This window comes from Jaculus jaculus, chromosome 4 (assembly GCF_020740685.1).
Source record: "Jaculus jaculus isolate mJacJac1 chromosome 4, mJacJac1.mat.Y.cur, whole genome shotgun sequence".
Taxonomy (NCBI): Eukaryota; Metazoa; Chordata; class Mammalia; order Rodentia; family Dipodidae; genus Jaculus; species Jaculus jaculus.
In genome coordinates this window covers 116,246,384-116,270,011 of record NC_059105.1, presented here as the reverse complement: position 1 = coordinate 116,270,011, position 23,628 = coordinate 116,246,384, and the positions used below count along the sequence as shown (strand labels likewise).

General features: G+C 43.5%; 2 protein-coding genes across 3 annotated transcripts in view; both read right to left on the bottom strand.

Moving 5' to 3' along the window:
* Nphp1 (nephrocystin 1) overlaps positions 1-4,566 on the bottom strand; it is an 84,056-nt gene extending 79,490 nt beyond the window's left edge. For both annotated transcript variants that reach the window (XM_045148218.1, XM_045148219.1), the window contains exon 1: positions 4,468-4,566. In XM_045148218.1, coding sequence (XP_045004153.1) covers positions 4,468-4,536 — 69 coding nt within the window. In that variant the 5' untranslated portion in view covers positions 4,537-4,566. The remainder of the gene's footprint in view (positions 1-4,467) is intronic.
* A 5,217-nt stretch (positions 4,567-9,783) lies between these two features.
* Mtln (mitoregulin) lies at positions 9,784-10,024 on the bottom strand. Its single transcript, XM_045148077.1, has one exon. The coding sequence runs from the start codon at positions 9,985-9,987 to the stop codon at positions 9,817-9,819; it is 171 nt and encodes a 56-aa protein (XP_045004012.1). The 5' UTR covers positions 9,988-10,024; the 3' UTR covers positions 9,784-9,816.
* Positions 10,025-23,628: the final 13,604 nt, after the last annotated feature.

Sequence of the window (23,628 nt, the reverse complement as noted above, 5' to 3'; positions counted from 1 at the left end):
GAACCCCCCCCACACACACGTATGTGTGAATAAATATGTTTTAGATGTTCCTTATGGATTCTCAGTATATCAGAAGGCTCTTCAGCCAATCTGTCTCCAGGATTGACTAATCCTTGTAATTATTTATTATTATTATTTACTATTTTTATTTTTTTATTATTTATAATAATAATAATAATAATAATTCCTATTATTATTTTGAGACAGGGTCTTGCTATGTGGGCTTGGCACTCACTGTGTAGCTGAAGCTATTCTTAAGCTCACGGAAATTCTCCTGCCTCAGCCACCCAAGTGCTGGGATTAAAGGCTAGCACCACCATGCCCAGATAATAATTTTTTTAAATATTTTTAATTATTTATTTCAGAGAGATAGATACAGGCAGATAGAGGAGAGAATGGGAATGCCAGGGCCTTCAGCTGCTGCAGACAAACTCCAGATGCATGTGCCACCTTGTGCATCTGGCTTATATGGGTACTGGGGAATCAAACCTGAGTCTTCTGGCTTTGCAGGTAACAGCCTTAAACACTAAGCCATCTCCCCAGCCCTAAAATATTTTTATTTATTTGAGAGACAGACAGAGAGAAAGACAGAGAGGATGGGTGCAACAGGGCTGCTAGCCACTGCAAAACAAACTCTGGACACATGTACCACCTTGTGCATTTGGCTTTATATGGATACTGGAGAACTGAACCTGGGTCTGTAGGCTTTGCAGGCAAGTTCCTGATCCACTAAGTCATCTTTCCAGCACCCCCACCCCCGTATCGTTTTTTAAATTTTTTATTTTGAGACAAGCCCAACAGACTGGCTTTTTTATATGTGAGACAGAGAAAGACAGAGAGAGAGAGAGAGAACTGGCACACCAGGGCCTCCAGCCACTGCAATCAAACTCCAGATGTGTGCACCACTTACTGTGCATGCGTGACCTGTGCACTTGTGTCACCTTGTGTCTGGATTAAGTGGGACCTGGAGAGTCAAACATGGGTCCTTAGCCTTAACTACTAAGCCATTTCTTCAGCCCCATGTATCATTTCTTAATAGTGAAAATATTCAAAGTCTAAATTTCTTAAATAAGAAAATTGGATAACATGAACTCTCTTAGTCTGTCAAACATCATAAAATGGGGCTGGGGAGACTGTTCAGTTGCTAAAGTTCCTTTTTACAAGCATGAAGACTGATGTCAATCCCCAGAGCCCATGTGAAGTGCTGGGCATACTGGCAGGTGCCTATAATCCCACTGCTGGGGAGGTGGAGACAGGCAGATCACTGTTTAGCTTAACTAGTGAACTTCAGGCCAATAGGAGATACTGTCTCACAAACAGATGGAGGGCTAAAGAGATGACTTAGCGGTTAAGGTGCTTGCCCATGAAGCCTTAAGAACCCAGGTTCAACTCCCCAGAACCCACGTAAGCCAGATGCACAAGGTGATGCATGCACACAAGATGGGGTTTGATTGCACTGGCTCTCTTGCTCTCTCATTAAAAAAATAAATAAAGGGCTGGAGGGATGGCTTAGCAGTTAAAGTGTTTGTCTGCAAAGCCAAAGATCCCACATAAGCCAGATGCACAAAGGGCACATGCTTCTGGAATTCGTTTGCATTCGCTGGAGCCCTGGTGTGCTCATTCTCTCTCTCTCTCTTTCTCTCTGTCAAATAAATAAGTAAAAAATAAAATATTAATAAAAATAATTTTTTTTTTTTTTTTGGTTTTTCGAGGTAGGGTCTCACTTTAACTCAGGCTGACCTGGAATTCTCTATGTAGTCTCAGGGTGACCTCGAACTCACAGCGATCCTCCTACCTCTGCCTCCTGAGTGCTGGGATTAAAGGCATGCGCCACCACGCCTGGCTTAAAATTAATTTTTTAAAAAACAGATGGGCAGCATACCTGAAGATGACCCCTGAGGGTTGCCCTCCTGCCTACACATGCACACATGCATGTACACATACATATGCATACACACATACATGCACATGTTCAAAAACTTATAAAATTAGAGCTGGAGAGATGGCTTAGCAGCTAAGGAGACTGCCTATGAAACCTAAGGACCCAGGTTTAATATAATACCCCTGTACCAACATAAGCCAGATGTACAAGGTGGCACATGTGTTTGGAATTTGTTTGCAATGGCTGAAGGCCCTGGCATACCCATTCTCTATCTGCCTCTTCCTCTCTCAAATAAATAAAATAAAATAAAATAATTATAAAATCAGGTCAGGAATGGTGGTTTACTACTGTGATCCCATCACTTGGAAGGCTAAACCATAAGTTTGAGACCAGCCTGGACTACAGAGTGAGTTCCCAGTCACCTGGACAAGAGTGAGACCTTGCCTCAAAATAACAAAAATTATAAAATAATCTTATTTAAAGAAAATACTTGGAAAACAAAAGTCCTTATAGATTACATTTTAAGAAATAAAATAACAATTTCAGAAAATAAATGAATTGCCCATTAAGTGCTATTTTTATTATTTATTTATTTTTTATTTTTGTTTCCAAGGTAGGGTCTCACTGTAGCTCAGGCTGACCTGGAATTCACTATGTAGTCTCAGGGTTGTCTTCAACTCACAGCAATCCTACTGCCTCTGCCTCCCAAGTAGAATTAAAGTGTGTGCCATCACACCCAGCTTGTTTTTTTTTATTTTTAAAAGTAATAGGAACTGGGGATGGTGTCGCATGCCTTTAATCCCAGCAATTGGGAGGCATAGGATCACCATGAATTTGAGGTCAGCCTGAGACTACATAGTGAATTCCAGGTTAGCCTGGGCTATATCGGGATCATACCTCAAGAAACAAACAAAAGTCAGGCATGGTGGTGCACACCTTTAATCCCAGCACCCAGGAGATAGAGGTAGGAGGACTGTGGTGAGTTTGAGGCTACTCTGAGACTACATAGTGAATTCCAGGTCAGCCTGAGCTACAGTGAGACCCTACCTCTAAAAAACAAACAAACAAACAAACCAAAAAAGTAATAGGAATTCCGTATTTTTAAAATATTTAAAAAGCAAGAACAATGACCACAGGCACTCTACTGCCCAGGTTTTGGCACGCTTCTCCTATATTTTTTCTATGTATACTTTAAATAGCAAATGTGATGGGAGTCATGTATAGTCTACCATTTTACATGCCTTTTCTAACACTACTTTATAACAAATATTTTTACAAGTATGTCAAAAAGCTCTTCAAAAACCTGGACATAGTGGTGCATGCCTTTAACCCCAGCATTTGCAGCACTTGGGAGGCAGGGGTAGGAGGATTGCCATGAGTTTGAGGCCACCCTGAGACACAGTAGAGTGAAACCATACCTCAAAAATCAAAACAAAACAAAACACTGTACAAAACTTTAGTCACAGTATTATAATGTCATGATGATACTGGGAAGGCCAGGAGTCAGATATAATGCCACCAAGGAAAACTGCAGCTGCATCTGTGTAGTGATGTCTGACAAAACGTCCTTTGTGGCTAAACAACCTTGGAGCTGCAGTTAGGTTGTTCCTGCTATGTCAGAAAGGAAGGCACCAGGTCAGTTTCCCAATTGTCAAACACGTACATTTGCAAGGGTCTTCAACCTCAAAAGACCCTGACTTCTTTACATCTTTTACTCCCCCCACAGGGTTTTTCTCTAGAGGATCACAGGAGGAAAGACTTTAAAAAGGAGGCCGTTTGAAGGATCATATTTACAAACTCTTCTTTAAAACCCACATGTCAGAGCCCACTGGGTTGCTTGCCCCCCCCCCACTTTGGGCCAGCCCACTCCAATCTCGCTTTGTGTGCACTTTGCTTGTTTTGCTACAGCAATTTTTGTTTAAACTCCCCTGAATTCTTTCTTTCAAGACAAGAGGAGAAGGAATCACCAGCAGTAATAATCCATTCATGGGTACTGATCACTTAATCACACCCATTTTCATTGTAGGCAATAATGCGAAGATTTATATGATTTATCTTCCAGTTCTTAATTACATGTGGCAGATTCCTTAAAGTGCAATCACTCAGTCTAGGAGCATTAAATATTTGCTACGTCTTGTCAAACTGCTGTCTAAAACTGCTGTATCTTATTCACCAAGACAGTGCCTGTTCCATCATGTATTCCCCAGGACTGAGTATGATGATTATTTAAAAACATATATATTTGCAACCTTACCTCCTTTGCAAATACTCATCTTTGAAATTAACTTCTCTTTCATGCTAACCTGTTACTTGCACGTTCTGCCTATGTCACGACCTTGCCTCAATTTGTCCAATCTCAATGTTCTTACGTACTACTTCTTGACACCTCTCCCATTTCGGTCCTAGGAGAGGACCCTTGGGAGCGGAGGGGGAGCTGGGCTGCGCGCGGGCTGCTGGAGTTTAGACGGGGACCGAGGTGTCCGGGCGGCGGGCGGCTCAGTGGCTCGCAGGGGGAGGGGCCGGTGGCCGCGGGGACCGCCCGCCCTCCCCGGCTCGGGAGCGGGCCTCCGTCCCGCCGCTCCTACCTGCAGCTTCAGCTCCTGGTTGCGGCGCCGCAACGCCTGCAACGGGCCCCGCTGCCGCCTGGCGAACATCGCCGGGCTGCGCCAGCCGGGAGCGCGCCGGTTGCCGGGGAAACCAAGGCGCCGGCCCCGGAAGATGACGCCGCCGCCGCGCGCCCGGCCGCGAGGAGCCTGCCGGGAGGTTCTTCCCGGGCCGCCGGGCCGCCGGGCCTGCGTTCTGTCGCGGGCGCCTTGCCCAGGGAGTCGTTTTCCTCACCGAAGGCTAGGGATTGCGGAACGCCCACCCGGTCCCAAATTATACATCACTGTTATACCGCGTGCCTGCGGAGGGAGGCGGGCGTCTCTTACGCTGTTTCCTGGTGCCAGTTTTGCAAAACAAATTTAAGATACAATGTGAGCCTGCTAGAGAGCTTTCCTATATGATCTTCATGAGACGCCTGACTCTGACCCACCCGCACTCCAAAAAGTCAGTTAAAATACAAGTCTTGGGTGGAACTGTTTCTTTGCTCTGTCATGAATAAATGTCTTCCCAAAGTCACTCAACAAAGCTGAGGTCCAGGATATGACTGAAATAACATGGACCAAAGGAGTAGGTTTGAGAAGCTTTCAAGGGGCAGAAAAGGACTTACTAAAGGAGACTTGAGCCAACCATGACAGAAAGAGGCTGTGACTAAATGACAGTGACAAATGCTGGGGTGAGGGGAAGGGCACACATGTATTTCAGTGAGTCACCAAGGAGTCATTCCCAGTATTCCACAGCGACTTGTGGTTCCCAACTGATCCAATTTGGCAAAATAATAATAATAATTATTATCTCCATGGTAAACAATTTTTTGGCGGGAAGACCCCCACACATTTAAAGCAAAAGTAGATTAAAAAGTGTCAGAGGTAATTGCCCATTGAACTGGACACAGACACACACACACCATAAAGATATAGTAGGCAGAAAGCAAGATTCGAAGTGGCCTGGAGTACCTGAATCTCTCATAGGATAGAGAGTCTTAGGAGTGAGAAAAGCATATTCAGAAGGGATACTCAGACATGAAACAGGAGTTTTCATGCTAGGGTGGGGCGTGCAAGGCATGAGAAAGAATCAACATTGGAATGACCAGGGCCACCAGCCAAAGGAACAGAACTTTAACACAGCACAGCCTCAAGTTTGGAGCAGTATGTGCTTCAATAAACCTACGCTGTGTCAAAGATCCTCAACTCAGCCTCAGTGTAGGCTGGTGACTAGGAAGCTTGAGCAAACTGGAGCCTAGATGGGATGAAACCCTGAGAACCAACATTTCAGCCCATGCTGGTGTCACAGAAATAAAAACAGGTGGAAATGATAAGGCATAACAGTCCCAGGACAATGAGCAGAGAGGGAGGCTGTATGGAAACCATTTTTCTGAATTTTCCTATATTAAATGGAGCTGAGACACAAAATTAAATTTTCACAAGAATGCTCAAAGGTAGGCTGCTAGACACTACCTCTTGTGAAACAAAAATAGGATATAGTCAGTCACTGTTAGTAAGGCTGAGATCCATCAATAAGCTCTATTCCAGAGGGTTTCTCCTTGCACGTATATTCCATAATGACAAAGAGTATATGATTTTGCCAATAAAAATGAACACTCTATACTTGGAGTAAACCATCACTGTTTGAAGCAAAAGCCTTATACATATCATCCTTACTTCAGTCAGGCTTACAAGGCCCAGTGCTTTCCTGAACATTTCCAGGAAAAGGACACATTGTGGTCCCCTGGCCTACTCTGCCTTGTGGCTATACTAAGGTTGTGGCCGATTGCAGAAGAAAATATTACCTTTAAGAATCCAGATCCCAGGCTGGAAAGATTGCTTAGTGGTCAAGGCACTTGCTGGCAAAGCCAAAGGATCAAGGTTCAATTTCCTGGTACCCACATAAAACTAGATGCACAAGGTGGCACATGTGTCTGGTTCATTGCAGTGGCTGGAGGCCCTGGTGTGCTCTCTCGCATGTTCTCTCTCTCCCTTATTAAATAAAGATTTTTAAAATTATTTTTAAAAAGATTCCCAGCTCTCTTACAGCAGGAAACTGAATGACAGGCAACATACCCCTTTTCCCTTTTAAAAATAAAAGGTTCATTTTGAGATATGTATGTGTGTGTGTATATATATTTAGTTTTTTGAGGTAGGGTCTCACTGTAGCTCAGGCTGACTTGGAATTCACTATGAAGTCTCAGGTGGCCTTGAACTCACAGCAATTCTCCTGCCTTTGCCTCCCTAGTGCTGGGATTAAAGGTGTGCATCACCACTCCCGGTTATGTCTTAAATTTAATTTTCGTTTTTTATTACTGGGGATAGAATATAGGTCCTCATAAATACTACCATCATGACACAGGTCTTTTTTTTTTTTAATTTTAGAGAGAGAGAGAGAGAGAGACAGACAGACAGAGGATTGGCACACCATGGCCTTAGCCACTGAAATCGAACTCCAGATGCTTGTGCCACCCACTAGGCATGTGCAACCTTGCACTTGCCTCACCTTTGTGTGTCTAGCTTTTGTGGGAACTTAAGGGTTGAACATGGGTACTCAGGCTCTGGAGGCAAGCGCCTTAACTGCTAAGCTATCTCTCCAGCCCATGTTTTTTTTTTTTGTTGTTGTTGTTGTTTGTTTGTTTCTTTGTTTTTGAGGTAGGGTCTCGCTCTAGGCCAGGCTGACCTGGAATTCACTATGTAGTCTCAGGCTGGCCTCGAACTCACAGCCATCCTCCTACCTCTGTCTCCTGAGTGCTGGGATTAAAGGCGTGCGCCACCATGCCTGTCTGGTTTTGTTTTTTTTTTTTTTTTTTGGTTTTCTAAGGTAGGGTCTCACTCTAGCTCAGGCTGACCTGGAATTACTATGTATTCTCAGGGTGGCCTTGAACTCTCAGTGATCCACCTACCTCTGCCTCCCGAGTGCTGGGATTAAAGGCATGCGCCACCACACCCGGCTTGGTTTTGTTTTTTAAGACAAGGCTTCTCTGTATAGCTCTGGTTGGCCTTGAAAACAAGGTTCTTCTACTCATCCTCCCAAGGGCTGCTGTTACAGTTGTGTGACACCATATCTATGTTTAAATTTGATTTTGTGTCAGCTTTTTCACCACATATTTTGCATGCCTTTGGCACTTCTTTGAAGATATTTTTAATGACTTCAGATTCTATGATATGGTTGTAATTACACCTCCCATAACACACTGAAACCTTCCTTTAATGACACATAAATTGCTAGCGCTTTTTCATTCTTAACAATAAAGAGTATTTCCTGGAAAAATAAAATAAAAGGTTTAAAGATGTTTAAGGTTGTTTATTTAAAAAATAGATTCATAAAGTGCAAGAACTTTAATTCTTCCCAGCACTCAGCGTCCATCTTCAAAAAGCTGTTGGAAACAAAATATTAAAAAAGATATTAATACATAATCTGTAACTTCGAATTACTATACTGTGATGTTAAACCATGAACTATAAGACTTGGTAGAATACACCACAAAACTAAGGCCCCGAAAATTCACAATGCCCAGATCTGATGAAAAGCTCTGACTGGCTCCTGCCGTTCAAGCCCAAACTCTTATTTTTCTAACTACCAACAATTTAAGACTTTGGATGAGAGTTTGTAATATGTTAATGCCAAGATGTACTAATGCGCTACCAGGGATGTATCAAAATGCTTGAACGGGGAGGGGAGGGCTGGAGGCCCTGGCACGCCCACTTTCTCTCTGCCCCCCCCCCGTTCAATAAATAAACAAAATAAAAATATTTAAAGGGCTGGAGGGATGGCTTAGCGGTTAAGGCTTTTGCCTGCAAAGCCAAAGGATCCAGGTTAGACAGATGCACAAGTGAGCGCACGCGTCTGGAGTTCCTTTACATTGGCTGGAGGCTCTGGTGCGCCCATTCGCTCTCTCCCCTTCCTCTTTCTCTGTCAAATACTTAAATAAAAATTTAAAAATATTTTAAAAGAAATTTGAGGCGCAGGCGCGAGGGGGCGGCGCTGGGCGGAGTCTAGGCGCGTGTCGGCGGCTCCAGGAGCCCTGCCGCCCGCCTCAGCGATGCTCCCGGAAGTCATCCGAGGGGAGAAAGGTTCTCCCACGGAAAGATGCGCGCTCACGACCGTACGTAGTATTTGCTACCTCGCCCGGGTGCACAGTGGTGATTAACTCAATTAAGATTTTTTTTTTAAGTCTCTTAGATGATGTGATTAATGATAAACAACTGCCGTAAGGTGGTCAAAATCTCATCCAGGAGCAAGTTTTGGGACCTGTGGAAATGGTCCTAATCGGAGATGAAAGCGTTTGGAATGCAGACCTCACGTGTGATTTGCATAATTGCATGTATTTGGGAGGCGTTTGGTCTCAGCTAATACAGGTTGAGTCGTACTGACTATTGAACAACCAAAGACTAATTGGTCTTCCATCCTGTCTTCATTTTTATTATAATTTGGACTAAAAGCTGCCACTTTGATCCCAAAGTGAATTGTAGATGCAGCGTCAGTCACAGAAAGTTAACCACAGATCTAAATGAAGGGAAAGATCTAGTGGAAAGAACAGACTTGATTTTCAATACCAGCTGCTGAGGACTACCTAACCCAGGCGATGAAATGCTTTAACCTTGATTATCAGCAAAACCTTTAGCTCTCTGATCAAGTTTAAGTTTATGAAAGATCACTTTGTATTAGGAAATGAAGAAGTTTGTTCAAAACGTTATGTTCACATAAGAAAATATAAAATCATTCATAGAAAAAAAAAAGAAATTTGAAAATTTTAAATGTATGCGGTAGGGTTGCAGAAATACATTCACGACTCCTGGATTTTTTTTTCTCTTTCTCTCTCTCTCTTTTTTATTTTGATGCTGTTCAAGTACTTTCCATTTTCAAGTTAAATGTTAAGGTGCAACCACAGTACGCGGCAAAACCGCCCCCCCCCCCACATTTTTATTTTTTTCGAGGTAGGGTCTCACTCTAGCCCAGGCTGACCTGGAATTCACAATGTAGTCTTAGGATGGCCTTCAACTCAACGGCGATCCTCCTACCTCTGCCTCCCGAGTGCTGGGATTAAAGGCGCGCACCACCACGCCCGGCTACAACCTTCCCTTTAACCCTCGCAGTGAACTAAGCTACGATCACCGAAGTTATTAGACTTTCCTTTTTCTGGTGTCTGTGGGAACCAGTCTCTTCCTGCAAGCGACCCACGGACGACTCCAAGACACCGGCGGGACCCCAACCAACCTCCCCCAGCGTGTCGCAGCGCCCGTGGCTCACCGTGGGTCACGCGCGTCGGGCCCGGGGCCGGGGCCGGGCGGCGGGAGCGGGGCGGGCCGGGGCGCGCGCCGGCGGCAGGGGCAGCGCGCGGGGCCTCAGGCCAGGTCCAGCTTCTTCTGCGTCATCGCCAGCTTGTCCTGCAGCCTCCGCTTCCTCCAGTCCAGGTAGCGCCTCCGCAACCGGTTTGCCTGCCAGCCCAGGAGCACTCCGGAGGCAAAAGCCACCAGGACTGACACCTGCAGAGTCCTCTCGGACACGTCCGCCATGGCAGCGGCAGGGCTCTACCCTGCGCTACGGCGCGGCGCGGAGGTCAAACGGCGCAGTGCGCTCGCCCGCGAAGCTCGGGGCAGAGCCGGCAGGAGGCGCACGCAAGACTCCAGACCTGCCATTGGGTCACTAGAAACTGACCACTAGGCAGTCTTGCATAGCTGCAAGACCATTTCACTTTCTGCATGGCCCCCAAATTTCCACCACCTGAGTCCCATAAAGTTTCTTGTTTGACATTAGTCAGATATTGCCTGACAGCGTTAGCTGTGCGTTGACATTTTGTCAACCTGATTGTAAACTGAGCGTTCCTTTGTATAACTTCTCAGCAACAAAACCACGCATGTAACTTTAGGTTTTCTGGTAACTTGATTTAAAAATAATAGATGAAGTTTTTCATCATACAGTTTTACTTATCACTACAAACTGGGTGTTATTTCAAGCTTCTAAATGACTGAGATTTAAAAAGTAGCCTTTGAAATTTGGACTGTACAACTAATAGCACCTCTCAATATGGACAGTGAGTTTTCAGTGGTGATATTTGATCAGTACGTTTTTGGGAGGGGTGGGGGATTTGAGGTAGAATCTCGCTCTTGCCAAGGCTGACCTGGAATTCACTATGTAGTCTCAGAGTGATCTCCAACTTACTGTGATCTGCTTAGCTTTGCCTCTGGAATACTGGGATTAAAGGCATGTGCCAGGTGGTCATAATCAGTATTTTTTAAATTATTCATTTAAAATTTTAATTTTAAATTATCCATTTATTTAAGGGCCTCTAGCCGCTGCAAACTCCAGACACATGAGCCACTTTGTGCATCTGGCTTTACATGAGTACTGGGGAATTGAACCTGAGTCCTTATGCTTTGCAGGCAAGAGCCTTAACTGCTGAGTCATCTCTCCAACCCCATAATCAGTATTTTTGTTCTTTATTAAGAACATATGAGACAGGCATGATGGCTCACGTCTTTAATCCTTGCACTCAGTCAGGAGGCAGCGGTAGGACGATTGCTGTGAGCTCAAGACCAACCTAAGACTACATATGAATTACAGGTCAGCCTAGGCTAGAGTGAGACCCTATCTTGAAAAACCAAAACAAAAAAAAAAAAAAAGAGCATATTTTGTATGGATACATCATGTGTTGGTATTATCTTCTACTTCCTCCCTGCACCTATTCCACAGGGGGCCCTCCTCAGTGGGGTTGCTGGTGTTCCCTGTGAGGTTGTGGGTTATGTGTTGTGGTAGCAGCAGCCAGTTATTGGTGGGGGGGAAGGCAGTGCCTCTGGGCATGACACCCCAACCTGTGGCTCTTACAATCTTTCTGCCCCCACTTTTGTAAAATTCCCTGAGCCTTGGTGGGTGTGTTTTAAGTGTACTTCAGTGAGGAGCTCTCAGGAGCCTCTGGATCTCTGCTTTGTAAGTGTTGAGTTTCCTCAGCATCTGCCTCCTTCCCCCTGGTGCTGCTTGTCAGGCTCCCCAGGGAAGCAGCACTCCTGCTCGTCTCCCCACTTCCTCTGTGGTTTCCCCTGCACCTTGACTGAGATGGGAGGGGTGGTTTACCTCCTCAGGTCTCACTATGTTCTGAAAAGGAAAAACAGATTCTCCAATGGTGAGTAAAGTCAGCATAGGTTAAACTGGATAATCATTAATTTGAGGCAAGTTGGATGGATGTAGTCCCTGTTTTAGCCAAAGACTAGCAGAAGCTTGACATTGGAGAGCATAATCTTTGTCTCCATAGGATTCAGATCTGGTTCCCAGTTCCAGATATGGGTTCCTTTCCACTGAACCTCTTAGCCAATCAAAAAGCCATTGGGTACCCATCAAGGCTGTGCGCCACCATTGCACTGGTGTGCACATCTTGACAGGCTGGTTGCTTCTGAGTAGCTTAGACCCCTGCTTGCTCACACCATTGTTGGCCATGTTCCCCCAGTAGCTCATGTAGTGCTTTCCAGCATTAGTCGGGCTGTCTGGGGACTGGCTTTCGTCAGGATTCTAGCCAGGTATCTCCATGTTCTGTGTCAGCAGCATATGATGTCTTCAGTAATAGGGTCTTACCTTTTACCTTACGTGGGTACTCAAGTGCCTTCACAAAGCTTGTCTTCTTTTGGGGACTTGCAGGTCTCTCCTATCAATAGCTCAGTGTGAGTAGTGCCTATTTCTGGTACTGCGAGTTACAGGTCAGAGCCAAATTTTTATTATTATTATTGTTATTTTGTTATTAACAATTTCCATGATTATAAACAATATCCCATAGTAATGTCCTGCCTCCCCCCACTTTCCCCTTTGAAACTCCATTCTCCATCATATCCCTCTTCCTCTCAATCAGTCTCTCTTTTATTTTGATGTCATCATCTTTTCCTCCTATTATGATGGTCTTATGTAGGTAGTGTCAGGCACTTTGAGGTCATGGATATCCAGGACATTTTGTGTCTGGAGGAGCACGTTGTAAGGAGTCCTACCCTTCCTTTGGCTCTTATATTCTTTCCACCACCTCTTCCACAATGGACCCTGAGCTTTGGAAGGTTTAATAGAGATATTGCAGTGCTGAGCACTCCTGTCACTTCTTCCCAGAACCATGATGCCTTCTGAGTCATCCAAAGGTCACTGCCATCTGAAAAGAGAAGGTTCGCTACAAAAAGTGAGAGTAGCATTAATATATGGTTATGAACATTAAAAGAAGTGCTTACTGGGCAAATTGATAAGCATAGTATATACACTTAGCCAGACAGCAGCAGACGTTACACTCCTAGGGCTCATGACTACCCCTGTTTTAAGTTTTCAGTATCAAGGATGTATTCCCTCCCATGGAGTGGGCCTCCAGTCCAATCAGAGGGCAGCTGGTTTCCACCATGACAGACATGCCACTATTGCACTAGTTGGCTCATTTGGACTGGCTGGCAAAATATAAGGCTTGGAGTGTCCATTGTTGAGTATCTTCACTGGTGATTTTTCTCTCTCCCATTGAACTGCATGCAGAATGGCTTCTTTCAGCTTTCTGTCAGCTGGTCTACATGGTTTTCAGCTCAGTTCCAACAGGATTTTTCAGTGGCCTTGCAGCCCAAGTATGTGGAATCTTCAGCAATAGTGTCTTACCATCTATTCCTGATGGGAAATCCAGGGCCTTGGCAATGGTGTGTAATGTTTTGGGGGCATCAGGGACCCCCATGGCCAACAACTCACTGGAAGGTATAACATCCCTGGCACTGAAAATTTTCTAGCAACAATCTATGGCTCCTGAGTGTTCTATTGTCTGAAAAAGTAGGTTTCCATATGATTTATTTATAACCTCTTAGATTTTGATTAGCCTTCCCTCCACCTTTCCTTTACTCTATCTCTTCCCCTGACCTCACTTGGGCCTTTTCACCCCCATTAATTTATTCTTCTACTTCGATATATACAATACCGTCCTATTAAGTGCCCTCCTCCCTTCCTTTCTTTTTACTTTATATCTCTTTTCTAGCTTACTGGCCTTTGCTGCTGAGTTTTCTTCCTACTCACACAGAAGTCCAATCATCTATAGCTAGGATCCACATTGAGAAACTCAGAGCAAAATTTTTTAAAGTTTGACTTCATCTCACCTCCTCCAGGGCCCTTCTTTTCAAGTGTGCCCCCTATACTCCTGTTGAGTATTTTATCTTTTGGTCTACCTTGAAGGAGAAAGATTTCTATGGTACCAGTTCATTTTGGGTTGTTTTGTGTTTATTTCCCCCACCCCCATACCCTTCCTGTCAGGGCCTCAAGTTGCCTATCCAGTATGCCAGCAATTCAAGCTGCCCATGATCAGGACTTTTTTTTTTTTGTTTGTTTGTTTTTCCAGGCAAGGTCTCACTCTAGTCCAGGCTGACCTGGAATTAACTATGTAGTCTCAGCATGGCCTCGAACTCATGGTGATCCTCCTACCTCTGCCTCCTGAGTGCTGAGATTAAAGGTGTGTGCCACCACGCTGGGCTCAGGGCTTTTATTTTTATTTATTTGAGAGCGACAGAGAGAGAGAGAAACGGGCAAAGATCAATAGAGAGAATGGGCGCTCCAGGGCCTCCAGCTACTGCAAACAAACTCCAGACCTATGTGCCCCCTTGTGCATCTGGCTAACATGGGTCCTGGGGAATCAAGCCTTGAACTAGGGACCTTAGGTTTCACAGGCAAGCGCTTAACCGCTAAGCCATCTCTCTAGCCCTGATCTGGATTTTAATAGTTACTTTTGTGTAGATGTAACAAAAATACCTGAGCAAACAACTTAAAGGAACAAGTATTTGTTTTGACCCACTGGGTTCAGCCCATGGTTGGTTTGCCCTAGGCACTTGGACAGAACATAGTAAAGATGGGAGAATATGTGGAGGAGGCTCTTCACCTCATGGATGACAGGAAACAGAGTCAGTAGGGAGGGCCTAAGGATCATGTGTAACCTCAAAAAAAAAAAAAAAAAAGAAACACAAAAAAAAAAAAACTATTACTACCTACTTCCTCCAAGTAGGTCTCACCTCTTAAGTTCCCAGAACCTCCCAAAACAGTGGTACTACCTGGAGACCCAGCATTTAATACACGCAGCTGTGCTCATATTCAAACTATCACAAATACTTACATTTTACAAAAGTTACAGTTAGCAAAATGAATTCATATGCCCTAGCTGTTCTAAACACACATTTTTCCAACAATTGAGTTAAGCACCAGTATTGGGGGGGGGGTTATCAAGGTTTATTGTTTATAATTATGGAAGTTGCCAATGAAAAATAACCCCCAAATTTGCTTCATATTGGCTCAGTGTGGACTCTTTCCTGTGATGAAGCCATGAATCCAAGCCTTGCCTAAAAGCAGAGCCCTGCGGGGCTTGGGCTCTCTCCGTCCGCGATCCGCCTGGGCTCTAGCGGCTGCTGCTTTGGCCCCTTGGGCACGGCAGTGGTAGGTACAAGGCCCCTGGCAGTCTGGCAGCATGGGGCCGGGAGCGGGTGGGCGCTCCCTGCCAGAGCCCTCACCACCGTTTTTAAATTAAATGTAAATTCACCAAATGCTTTTAAAAATTAAACATGGGCTGGAAAGATGGCTAAGTGGTTAATGGTGCTTGCTTTCAAAGCCTGACAGCCTGGGTTTGGTTCCCTGGCACCCATGCAAAGCCAGATACACATGGTGACACATTCATCTGGAGTTCGTTTGCAGTGACATGAGGCCCTGGTGTGCCCATTTTCTCTCTTTCTCTTCCTACTCTCTCCTTGCAAATAAATAAGTAAATAATTTTTTTTGTTTGAATTCAACATGAGCAGAATATTTTATTTTCCATATGTTTTCATATAATAGAGAAAAAATATAGTATAAACAAGTAATTTTATAATACATATTATATACATATTATTTTGAATAAAATGTCATAGATAGGTGACATTTCTATAGAAGTTTAAAATCTAAGTCCTAAACATGGGTTTCATTGTTAGAATTTTTTTTTTAATTTAATTTATTAGTTTTCTTTTCAGTAAATACAGGCAGTTGCGGAAGAGGGGGCGGAAAGAATGTCAGAGTTACATGTTGGGTCATGATTTTCAGAGACATTTATCATACTAACAACTGGGGGCTAACTCCACAATGCACGACCCATTTTCAATAACAAGGAGGGTCTAATGGGGTAGATCACAGATGAGCCTAAATAATGGTACCAAACTGCCTGTATTTACTGAAAAGTAAATAATTTTTAAAAATAAATAAAAATTGGGCTGGAGAGATAGCTTAGCGGTTAAGCGCTTGCCTGTGAAGCCTAAGGACCCCGGTTCAAGGCTCGGTTCCCCAGGTCCCACGTTAGCCAGATGCACAAGGGGGCGCACGCATCTGGAGTTAGTTTGCAGAGGCTGGAAGTCCTGGTGCGCCCATTCTCTCTCTCCCTCTACCTGTCTTTCTCTCTGTGTCTGTTGCTCTCAAATAAATAAATAAATAGAAACTCACTAAGTTTAAAAAAAAATAAAAAAATAAAAATTAAAACAACTAGCCCTGTGTGGAGGTTCCTAAGACAGCTAAAAATAGATATACCATATGACCCAGCTATAGCACTCCTAAGCATATATCCTAAGGACTCATCTCATTACCTTAGAGATACTTTCTCAACCATGTTTATTGCTGCTCAATTCACAATAACTGTGAAATTGAACCAGCCTAGATGTCCCTCAACTGATGAATGGATAATGAAGATATGGCGCATTTATACAATGGAGTTCTACTCAGTGGTTTAAAAAAAAAAATGAAGTCATGAAATTTGCAGGAAAATTGATGGATCTGGAAAGGATTATACTAAATGAGGTAACCCAGACCCAGAAAGCCAAACGTCCCATGTTCGCTCTCATATGTAGATCCTAGCTATAGATGACTGGACTTCTGTGTGAATAGGAATAAAACTCAGCAGTAAAGGCCAGTAAACTACAAAAGAGATATAAAGGGAAGAGAAAGAAAGGGAGGGGGTGCTTAATAGGATGGTATTGTATATATGTAAATAGAACAATAGATTAATGGGGGTGAAAAGGCCCAAGTGAGGTCAGGGAAGAGATAGAGTAAAGGAAAGGTCTAGAGAGGGCTATCAAAATCTAAGGATATAAATAAATCGTATGGAAACCTACGTTTTTGGACAATGGAACACTCAGGAGCCATAGATTGTTGCTAGAAAATTTTCAGTGCCAGGGATGGGATACCTTCCAGTGAGTTGTTGGCCACGGAGGTCCCTGATGCACCCAAAACATTATAGGCCATTGCCAAGGCCCTTTGTTTCCCACCAGGAATAGATGGTAAGACCCTGTTGCTGAAGACTCCACATATGTGGGCTGCAAAGCTACTGAAAAATTCTGTTGGAAATGAGCTGATAACCTCCTCCATGTAGACCAGCTGACAGAAAGCTGGAAGAAGCCATTCCGCATGCAGTTCAATGGGAGAAAGAAAAATCACCAGCGAAGATACTCAACAGTAGACCTGCAAGTCTTATATTTTGCCAGCCAGTCCAAATGAGCCAACGGGTGCAATAGTGGCACATGGTGGAAACCAGCTGCCCTCTGATTGGACTGGAGGCCTACTCCATGGGAGGGAATACATCCCTGATACTGAAAATTTAAAATAGGGTAGTCATGAGACCTAAGGGTATAACGTCTGCTGCTCTCTGGCTAAATGTATATAATATGCTCATCAATCTGCCCAGTAAGCACTTCTCTTAATGTTCATACCCATATATTAATGCTACTCTCACTTTTTGTAGAGAACTTTCTTTTTTTCGATGGAAGTGACCTTTGGATGACTCAGAAGGCATCATGGTCCTGGGAAGAAGTGACAGGAGTGCTCAACACTGCAATGTCTCTATCACACCTTCCAAGGCTCAGGGTGCATTGCAGAAGAGGTGGCGGAAAGGATGTAAGAGCCAAAGGAAGGGTAGGACTCCTTACAATGTGCTCCTCCCAGATATAAAATGGCCTGGATATCCATGACCTCACAGTGCCTGACACTACCTACACAAGACCATCATAATAGGAGGAAAAGATGATGACATCAAAATAAAAGAGCTACTGATTGAGAGGGGCAGGGGATATGATGGAGAATGCAATTTCAAAGGGGAAAGTAGGGGGAGGGAGGCATTACCACAAGATATTGCTTGCAATCATGAAAGTTGTTAAAAAAAAAAAAAAGGTATTTGCCTGGAAAGCCTAAAGATCTGTTCTGGGCTCTCCAGATCCCACATAAGCCAGACACACAAAGGTGAGGCAAGCACAAGGTTGCACATGTATACTAGGTGGTACAAACATTTGAATTCAATTGCAGTGGCTGAGGCTCTGGCATGCCAATTCTCTCTGTGTGTCTCTCTCTCAAAATAAAAAATAAAAAAAAAAAATAGGAAGGGAACTTTAGGAGAAGAAGGGGTTCCATGGAAATTGGAGAGGTTAAAGGGTAATAGGGGCTGAATATGATAAAAATGCATAAATAATGTATGAAGTGTCAAAAATATACTTAAAAAGAATTGGATATGGGAATGATGGTGCATGCATTTAGTCCCAACACTCAGGAGGCTGAGGTAGGAGAATTACTGTGAGTTCAATACAAGTCTGGTGCTACAGAGTGAGTTCCAGGTCAGCCTTGGCTAGAATGAGAACCTGTCTTGAAAAACAACAACAAAAGAATTGGTCTTGGAATAGTTAGCTAAATTTTTTTAAGGTTTTATTTAGTTATTTATTTATGACAGAGAAAGAGAGAGAGAGGGAGAGAGAGAGAGAGAGAGAATGATCATGCCAGGTCCTCCAGCCACTGCAAATGAACTCTAGATGCATGTGCCACCATGTGTATCTGGCTTACATGGGAGCTGGAGAATCAAACCTGAGTCCATTGGCTTTGTAGGTATGCACCTAAACTGCTAAGCCATCTCTTGAGCCCATAGTTTGCTAAATTTGTTTCAAACTCTAGAATAGATACACACTTGTGAGTTGTATAAAGATATTAGAATCATATTATGGGCTGGGAAGATTTTAGTGGGTAAGAGCTCTTGTTGCTTAAGCATGAGGGCCTGAAAGGGCCTGATACCACCTGAGTTCCATTCTCCCAGACCCACCTAAACAGCTGGGCATGGCTATGCACATCTGTAACCCCAGTCCTGTGGAGAGCAGAGACTGGACTGTTGCTGGGGCTCAAGAAAACTACAGCCTCACATTCTGACAAAAACATTGTCTCAAGGAAATAAGCAGATATGCTATAGAGGAGGGCACCCAGAGTTCTCTGGCCTCTATAGGGGTGCAAACGTGCCCACATCTGCATATACACATGCAAATATACACAAAACATGCACCACACATACACAAAGAATCACATTATGATACAAACTCAAAAATAGTGACCTCAGACCCTTTCCAGTCATTAAGAACTCCAAGGTTCCTCTCAACTTACACATGATGCCCACACAAAAAGCTGCCAAGATGCTTTTCCACATGATGAACTGTGTGAAATGCCAGAATATGAACCATAGATGGAGCAACATATTGACATCAACAGAATTTAGAAGCTGGGCATGGTGTTGCATGCCTTTCAATCCCAGCACTCAGGAAGCAGAAGCAGAGGTCAGAGTATTGCTGTGAGTTTGAGGCCATAGTGAATTCCAGGTCAGCCTGGGCAGAAAAAAACAAACAAACAAAAAAAAACCTTCAATCTGAAATAAAATGAATTAGGATATTTCTTTTCTTTTGTTAGTTTTTTCTTTTTAATATTGTGCAGTTTGTCCCAAATTTCTTTTGGCTTTGAAATTGCAGATCTATTAAGTTTCCATGGAATGTGGAATCTCTCTAGAAGTGGCAAGCAACATTTTTCTTCTACTTAATATATTGGGAGAAGTGGCTCTTCACAGAGGATTCCTCTGTGCTCCCCATTTCCTTCCAAAAGCCATTTCTTTGATCAAGGTATTTTTTAATCTAATTTTTTGTTACCAACTTCCATGTTTGTAGATAATATCTCATGGTAATGCCCTCCCTCACTCCACTTTCCCCTTTGAAACTCCGCTCTCCATCATATCCCCTCCCCCTTCTGATCAGTCTTTTTTATTTTGATGACATGGTCTTTTCCTCCTCTTATGATGGTCTTGTGTAGGTAGTGTCAGGCACTGTGAGGTCATGGATATCCAGGCCATTTTGTGTCTTGGGGGAGCATGTTGTAAGGAGTCCTAGCCTTCCTTAGGCTCTTACATTCTTTCCACCACCTCTTCCACAATGGACCATGAGCCTTGGAAGGTGTGATAGAGATATTGCAGTGTTGAGCACTCCTGTCACTTCTTCCCAGGACCATGATGCCTTCTGAGTCATCCCAAGGTCACTACCATCTGAAAAGAGAAGGTTCTCTACCAAAAGTGAGAGTAGCATGAATATATGGTTATGAACATTAAGAGAAGTGCTTACTGGGCAGTTTGATAAGCATAGTATATACAGTTAGCTAGACAGCAGCAGACATTACACTCCTAGGGCTCATGACTACCCCTGTTTTAAGTTTTCAGTATCAAGGATGTATTCCCTCCCATGGAGCGGGCCTCTAGTCCAATCAGAGGGCAGTTGGTTTCCACCATGACGGATGTGCCACTAATGCACCTGTTGGCTCATTTGGCCTGGCTAAGCCATTCTTTGTTTAAAGGAATATTTTATTTATTTGAGAGAGAGATTAAGAAAGAGAGAGAGAGAGGCAGAGGCAGATGGAGAGAATGGGTGTGCCAGGGTCTCTAGCCACTGCAAATGAACTCCAGACACATGTGCTACCTTGTGCATTTGGTTTATGTATCTACTGAGGAATTGAACCTGGGTCCTTTGGCTTTCCTGGCAGGACCTCTACTGCTAAGCCATCTCTCCAGCCATTCTTGTTTCTGCTATTGCACTTTCTTTGCTATCTAATGTCTCTTTTCTTTGAGACATTCCAACTCATCTATGTCCATTTGACCCAGTTTCTGAATTTCTGAATCCAAATGATCTCCCACTAGTTTAGCAGTCTGAAGCCACTGTCCTCCAGGACATGTGAAAACACATTGGTAGCCACATCACCTTCCATCCTTCTCAAATGGTGCAGCTGAGCCTTGGTGCTCTGATCCTATTAGGAGTTGAGGAAACAGTGGCTCCAGGAGACCTGTCCATTCCAGCTTCAGCCTTGCAGCAGCTGAGAACCAGCGTCATTCCATCCTGTCTGCTCTAAGACATTTCAAAGATCCTTTTTCTTGGCAGCCTGAACTTGCATACTTGGGTCACTGCTGTTGCAAATATGAACCTCACTTGGAACTGTGGCCTCGTCCCTAAGATGTCTGTGGGCTAAAAATAAACCAAATCATGTACACCAGATCCTTGAATAGGGAAACTCCACAGACACGTGGAGCTGGCTGACCTCATAGATTTTATATTTTAGCAGGAGGAACCTGGTCAGTGGGAAGATTAGAACTGCTTGGGAAGAAGCAGGGGCTTAAGGTTTTAAAGATACAGCGTGTCCCCAGCTTGAAACTGTATGTTTTGCCCTCAGAGAATAATTTCAAAGGATAGTTCGGTGGATTTGATCATAGCAAATCAGCTTTGAGGTGAAGACAAAATTTGCAATAATAGGCTGAACAGCTGAGTCATGAATCAATTGATTACAGTGTCTCTGAATTAATTGTTGCTGTTGATTTCTCTGTTTGGAATGGTTGGCAAAGGAAAAGACATTATTATTTATAGCATCATACCTTTACTGGTTGCAAGTAAATGTATTTAAAGTACACACTTGGGGGCTGGAGAGATGGCTTAGTGATTAAGGCATTTGTCTGAGGAGTCTGAAAACAGTGGTTTAATTCCCTAGCACCCACATAAGCCAGATGCACAAGGTGACACACACATCTGGAATTCATTCACAGTGGCTGGAGTCCCTGGTGTGCCCATTCTCTCTCTCTCTTCCTCTCTCTCTCTTTCTGACAAAGTAAAATAAAGGTTTTAAAGACATAGTTGGAACTTGTTTCCTTATAACTCCCAGGCCATAAACAACACTGTAATCACTTTAAACTCTCATGCTTCCTTAAAAGATGAAGTTTTGCTATGATTAAATGAAATGTTTGCCTTGGGTTAGTCCATTTTCTGTTCTAATAACATGATACCACAAAGTGGGTAATTATGAAGAAGTCTATTTTGTCTCACATTTCTGCTCTGAGGGTAAGACATTGCCCTGGTGATGGCAGTGCTTGCTGGCAGAATTCTAAGGTGTGTAGGTCAGCATGGTGAAAGCCAGAGACTGCATGTATGTTCATGCATGCATGCATGCGTGTGTGTGTGTGTGTGTTCATGTGTTTTCATTTGTTTTTGTTTGTTTGTTTGAGACAGGGTGATGATGTTGAACTCAAAATCCCCCTGCCTCAGATTCCCAAGTGATATAAGATAATTCCTCCTCTTCCTGATTTTGCTTGGCTCACAATTATTTTAAAACACACAAATGCACACACACACACACACACACACACACAACCCTGTTAGGATTTTTTGATTTTTGGCTTTATGTAGGTACTTGGAATTAAATCCAGGCAAGCAGGCTTTGCAAGCAAACATTTTTAACCACTGAGCCATATCTTCACCCCAAACTCCCAGGCTTTATTTACATTCCTCTATGGAATCATTGCCTTAAAGCCCAGTTAAACCAAATGAGATAATAGCCATTTGAATTGTCTATGAACTTCTATTGGTAAAATTTATGACCTTGCATTTGCTTAGTATAGCTAAAGTTTAAACACAGGAAGCATGAGAACAAACTAATACTATCATGTAAACTCTAGAAGATTATCTGGGCAACTCAGAAAGTGGACTTTCAAAAAGCATGGGCATGGGGTCTGAGGAGATGGCTCAGTGGTTAATGGTGCTTGTTTGCAAAGCCTGCTGGCCCAGGAGCAATCCTACAGCATCCACATAAAGCCAGATGCACACTGTGGCACACACACCCTCCCTCCACACAAATAGACAAAAATTGACAAAGAGAATGTGAGGCATGCTTACAAGAAAGCAAAAGATTTTGTGCAATCAACAGAGAATATAGGGAGAAAATTCAAGACAAAAAAAGCATAAGAAGACTTGTAAAAAAAAATGCTGACCTGGCTGGAGAGATGGCTTAGCGCTTAAGCACTTGCCTGTGAAGCCTAAGGACCCCGGTTTGAGGCTCGGTTCCCCAGGTCCCACGTTAGCCAGATGCACAAGGGGGCGCACACGTCTGGAGTTCATTTGCAGAGGCTGGAAGCCCTGGCGCGCCCATTCTCTCTCTCTCCCTCTGTCTTTCTCTCTGTGTCTGTCGCTCTCAAATAAATAAATAAATAAATAAATATTTTAAAAAAATGGTTAACTCTTTAAAAAAAATGCTGACCAAGTATTGCCATGTAAGATATCTTTTTAAAATGTATCCATTTGCACATGACAGAAAGAGGCAGACAAGACAGAAAGACGGAGAGAATGGGTGTACCAAGACCTCCTGCTGCTACAAACTACAGATGCATGCACCAATTTTGCATCTGGCTTTATTTGGGTCCTGGCGAATTGAACCTTGGTCTTTAGGCTTTGCAGGCAAGCCCTTTAACCGCTGAGCCATCCCTCCAGCCCAAGATATCTTGTTTTCATTTTTATATTAGTTGTAGAGATAACTTTTTATTTATTTATTTATTTTGCATTTTTGAGGCAGGGTCTCACTCTAGCCCAGGCTGACCTGGAATTCACTCTGTAGATCCAGGTTGGTCTTACAGTGATCCTTCTACCACTGCCTCCCAAGTGCTAGGATTGAAGGCACGCACCACCCCGCCCAGCTCGGGGTAAACATTTTAAAATAAAAAGTCAATTTTTGGCTGGAGAGATTGCTTAGTGGTTAAGGTGCTTGTCTGACATCATGAGGATTTTTTTTTTCTCTGACATTATGAAACCATTGCTTTATCCTGCTTTTCTTATAATTCAGCCTACTTTGAAATATTTACATTACAATCTGATCCCTTGGCCCAATTCACATGGCTTACAAGTCTTATGTAAATTTGCAGTAGTAGCACTAAATTGGCTTTGGCTGTCTTCTGTGAAAGTCTCTTCTATCTCTGTGCTTTGATCTGTTGTCGGGATTATACTTACCGGCACTGAAGTGGACATACCTGTCTGCTCTTTCTTCAAAATGGCTCCTGGATCCTTCTGACATGACCC

Coding starts and splice junctions, on each gene's coding strand:
- Mtln (XM_045148077.1), bottom strand. CDS start 9,987: ATGGCGGACGTGTCCGAGAGGACTCTGCAGGTGTCAGTCCTGGTGGCT.